The sequence below is a fragment of the Vigna unguiculata genome, chromosome 3 (genome assembly GCF_004118075.2).
Source record: "Vigna unguiculata cultivar IT97K-499-35 chromosome 3, ASM411807v1, whole genome shotgun sequence".
In the NCBI taxonomy this organism is placed as follows: domain Eukaryota; kingdom Viridiplantae; phylum Streptophyta; class Magnoliopsida; order Fabales; family Fabaceae; genus Vigna; species Vigna unguiculata.
Genome location: NC_040281.1, coordinates 53485287 through 53490245, shown reverse-complemented (window position 1 = coordinate 53490245; position 4959 = coordinate 53485287). Strand labels below are relative to the sequence as shown.

Genomic DNA, 4959 nt, shown 5'->3' with positions numbered 1-4959 from the left:
TACTCCGAAAGTCATTAACTTTTCTACTGAGTACCGAAACATGTACAATATCTGGATTTTTATACATCGTGAAAGATCTTTTCCATCTCTGGGCTAAAAGATCAGTACTTCACATATATTTTTATACATGCACATGAACTCAAACTCATCAAACTAACCACATTAAAAAGAACCTATATATATATATATATATATATATATATAAATTCTATTCATAATGTCAAATAAAATAAAGACAAAATTAGTCCTCGCCGTCCATTTATGTTTGCTGAGGAAATCAGAGAGTTCCACCCTTTCGGTTCTTCTGTACAAGGTCAACGAAGCAAGTCAATAATCCTTCACTCAAAGATGATCACCGTCTCTGCTGGATACACAAGAAGTGACTAACCTTGCAAAAAGGACTTCTAACAGGTGCCATTGATTCATGAGTTCTCATGAAAATTGAGGGATCTAGATAAAGCTGCAGGGTTAGCCATCAACACAGGAGAGGCTTCAACGCGACTCTTTTCGTCCTTCTTTGATTGGAATGCCTTAAACATACCTCCCCCATTCACTGACTCATTCTTAATTCCTAGAGTTGCCCATATAGAACTCTTTGCAGCTTCATTTGGATCATCAATTCTCAACGTTTTGGGAACCAAAACACCCCCGTTTCTTGGCTTTGAAGCTTCTTCTTTCTGCAAAGTGTCTTGCTTAATCATGTCTCCGTCCCGCGAGTGCTTCCCCAAAGTCGGAGAGTTTGGAGCGGAGCCCGGAGAGTTTGGGTTTGAAGCAGATGACAGTGAAGAAAACCATGGAACATTCCAATTCCCTGGCATTCCACAGTTCCAGAATGTAGCAGGAGGATAGAATGGTAAGGCATATCCGGAAGGACACAAGGCAGGTGGGGGAACGGGAGAATTCCATGTATAGGGCCAAGGAACACACGGAAGCTGAGGAAGGAAACCATGATGTTGGAGCACCGGTTGTGGTTGGAAGGTGCTTTTGCTACTTTCTCCCATGGAATTTGAAACTGTAATGGAAGATGTAGTCGAAGAGTCATCACCATTTTCCCCACTTTTGCGAGGAATTGGGAGTCTTTGATCCTCAAAGCCATGATGAAACCCGTTTTTTGTGCCATCGGGAACCTTTTTCTCTCCAAGATTGAGGACAGATGCCATGGAATCACAAATGGGTGCATGTGCATCTAATCCAAAGCTGAGAACTCTACCATTGCCTTTCAAAGTTGAAAGATGAGTTCCATTAGGCGAATCAATTCTGGCTGCTTGAAGGGCCTCAGAGATACTGATGTGGCGATAATGCGAGGCAGAGTTCTTGTTCTTCCGCCGCCCTGCCCCCACAGGAACATTCCGCATGGTGCCACCTGCAGTCCAGTATCTTTGACAAGCTTTGCAGAAATAACGTGGCTGGTTGACATTGTAGTTGTTGTAGTAACAAAACTTAGTGTCCATACTTTTGCAGCGGGGGCATGGTAGCACTTTATCTGGTTTCTTCAGAGTTTTCTCTTGTGAGTTAGCCGCATCGCCTTGCTCCTTCTCTGATTTGTCAGCTTTTGATGTTGCTGTTTCTTCTTCTATGGAGGGTGTTTTGGGGTTCACAATAGCCTCGGGGGATGTAACTGAATCTTTAGTCTCTCCTGCACTCGGGGAAAGATCAGCTTCTGGCTCTTCCTCAGTAATATTTTCAACTCCAGCATCCTAATAATATGAAAAATGTTTTGCTCACTAAAATTAATGCTTCTGAATTGCATAAACAAAACCAAGATATACATGTTCACAATTTTTTTAGTTGAAATGACATCCATAACAGGAAAAACAAAAGTATAAGGAAGTGGTCTTTTTGAAGAAACATTGCATAAAAGAAAACCAAAGTTTGAAAAACTCTGACCATACTCAGAAGATATGTTTAATTTTTCAGTGGAAAAACCTTAAAAAGCCGATCTTGTAGTAAGTAAGTATCTGTGCAATTTTATAGTGTAAAAATATAAGCAAGATCAATGAAAAATTCTAGTCGAACCATTCTTACTATGCAGCATAAAGTTCCGTGTTCTTACATTCCAGAATACACAACACAACAATTCCACGGGCTAAGAAAATACTTGATGCAGGAACTCAAGGAACTATGTAGATAATTTAGCTGTGAGGTGTTAGCTGAATGTTCCAAGCGAAAAAACATCAATTTTGCGTCGCAAAGAAAGGTACAGAAAGGAAAACGAGAACCTTACAGCCATATAACGGATTACTAGCACAGATTTGGGTGGGAGTGGGACTGTACCCACAGAAAACACTGGTTTTAAGCAGGACAATGAAGTAAACATGCACACAGAGTTGAAACAATAAAACAAGTCGATGTGAAAAAGAAACAGTGATGTTCCTGTTCCACGGACAGAGTTGACTGAAATTATTAGGTAGATTGTTCAGATCACCACTCAAACCTCAAAATGTTCCACAAAAACAACGTAACAAAATTAATCACAATCAACAAAATCAGAACACGAGAAAAGTTTGCTGTCTACGAATTTTACTTCAATTCTTAGCAAGGTCACTAAACCTATTAGTTTGTACAGAAATAAGCCAATTTTGGAATTGAAAATTAAAAAAAAAAAATTCTTTTAACATCCGACCAATTTACTTCCAGAACATTGAATTGAAACTACCTAATTAGCAATAAATTTCGCAAATTGGGAACTTTCATTAAATCAATTTCTAATTGGAGTTGAGAAAAATTAACAGAAGGGTACAAGTTTTCCATTGAAAAACAACAGGGGGAGTAAAAATTCAGGTAGAAATGAAAACTTTGAAAAAGCAGAGGAGTAGGGAGGTAGGTTGTTGTGATGTGTGCAAATAAAGGAAAAACGAAGAGACAAAACGGACCCATGAGAGGTTTTAGCATTAGAAGGAAAGGGTGTTGTGTGTACGTTACAAAAAAACGTTGCTTTGATTCTGAAAACAATTTTCCGAGACACACTACAAACCATACCTTATCCTCTTCTTTCTCTTCCTCTTTTCCATCACCACTCTCATCTTCTTCCTCTTCTTCTTCTATGTCGACATCTTCAGGGAAGGGGATCTTCTGGCCGAAGAGCCTAATTGCAGGATCTCTAATTTCGTGCATTTTTTGGGGGGATCGAATCGAAAAGTGGGAGATGGCAGCGAGTTGGTTACTTGGTTTGGGTTGTGATTGTGTTGCGAAGTGTCAGTGGAAACACGACGAATAGGATTTTGATCCGATTAAAGCAGAATGAGATGCCACGTCAGAACTAGGTTTCAATTCTTGGCCACGAATTCTTGTGGCTTCTATTAGATTTTCTTTTGGCCATGTTCGATTCTGGTAGCACACTCCTTGCGTGCACCCTCTCTTTTCCTATGTCAGCACTTTTGCCTAAAAAATCTTCATGACGTGGCTTTATGTCATTGGAAGCACCCTCGCTAAATGGACGGACCACTTTCCTTTCTTCTTTTCCTTTCTTACATTCTCCATTCAGTATCATATTTTAATACAATTTTCCAAAACAACTTTTTTTATAGTCAAAATTATTTTAAAATTATGTTTTGAAAAATATTGAACCACACACACATTTAGATATGATATTTTTTAATAGATTGAAGATATAAAAGCGTTAGATATTATGCCTTGTAGAAAAAGGTCCCAATTTAATATTCTACCATGTATAAATACGCCCTTGAAAAATTATTGAAATAACTTTAAAAAATATTAAGAACGTATTATGGTGATTTGTATTATATATTGGTATGTTTTAAAAATATTATTATTTTTTGTTGTTTGCGAAAATTTGTTATTCAATCATAAATTATATTTTTATATTTTGACTATATAATTCTAATTTTTAAGTAGATGAATAGTTTTTTAAATATAGATTAGACCAAACCAAACGATCTAACCCTTAACCAATTGTCTTGATCGGATAATTCATGAGTCTATTTAAAAGTAGGTATCTAATATTTGACTTTCTATATTAATTTTTTACCTTAATTTTATGGATATTGTGCATTGTTGTGTTATTAGAACAACATAATTTGGATAGTACACGTTGTGTTGAATGTCATAATAATTACAAATATTATTTTTTGTGTTAGATTATTGGGTCGGCAGATCCACCAATATCAATTGGGTCGGTAAATCTGATATCAATTGAGTAGATATGTCAAAATGGATAGTTTTATCCATTTTAGTTCGTTCCGTTTTTTGTGCATCAAAAATGAATTGGATCGAATGGGTCTGTCATAACAAAATGGATTGAATACTGATCCCATTTTAAGGTGGACCGAAGGGTGGCCCGCAACTTTGTTTTGTTTTTTTAAATTTTTGTTTATAAATTATATATATATATATATATATAATATATAAATTTTATTTATTTTTAATTTTTAAATATAAAAAGAGATTGGCAAGCCAAGACGGGTTAGACAAGTCAAACTATGGTGGGTTAACGGATTGAAATTCTAACCTAATTTACCATTTGTTTGACGGATTAACGGGCCGACCGATAAATCTGATATGTTTTAATATGCCTATAATTGGATTAATATTTTAAAATAAAATATTTTTAACTTTAAGTCATGTGATGTTAATACTAAGAAAATTGTGTGGTGTTAGGTTTAATATCTACAAAATTAGTAGCCTAACACCTATTGGAGTAGCAAAATTTAATGTTAATTACTTCAATAATTTTTACGGCAATGTTATGATGGAAGTTGAAAAGACGTGGTGAAGAAGAGACATTTAAAATAAAACATTGAAATTAATTGAAATATTTTTAGAATATAGAAATTTAAGGAATCGCCGTGGTTTATCTAATTGGAATTATTACCCTTTTGGCTATAACTTTAATGAATAACTAAGCATCTAAAATAAAATTAGATTGACTTCCTCGATTTAAGAATATACTAAATCGAAATATATAAAATCATACCTCATATAATAAATACCTAAAAGACC

General features: G+C 35.5%; 1 protein-coding gene across 2 annotated transcripts; it reads right to left on the bottom strand.

Annotated features, from left to right (window-relative positions):
- LOC114178657 (cyclic dof factor 3-like) lies at positions 1–3276 on the bottom strand. Of its 2 annotated transcripts, XM_028064683.1 has the most exons (3): positions 2980–3276; positions 389–1697; positions 1–304 (listed from the first exon to the last, which is right to left on the bottom strand). In XM_028064683.1, exons 1-2 carry the CDS (start codon positions 3112–3114, stop codon positions 423–425), a joined length of 1410 nt encoding a protein of 469 aa, XP_027920484.1. In that variant the 5' UTR covers positions 3115–3276; the 3' UTR covers positions 1–304; positions 389–422. The 2 variants fall into 2 exon arrangements, with proteins under 2 accessions (XP_027920484.1, XP_027920483.1); XM_028064682.1 differs by having other exon boundaries at positions 1–1697; positions 2980–3275.
- Positions 3277–4959: the final 1683 nt, after the last annotated feature.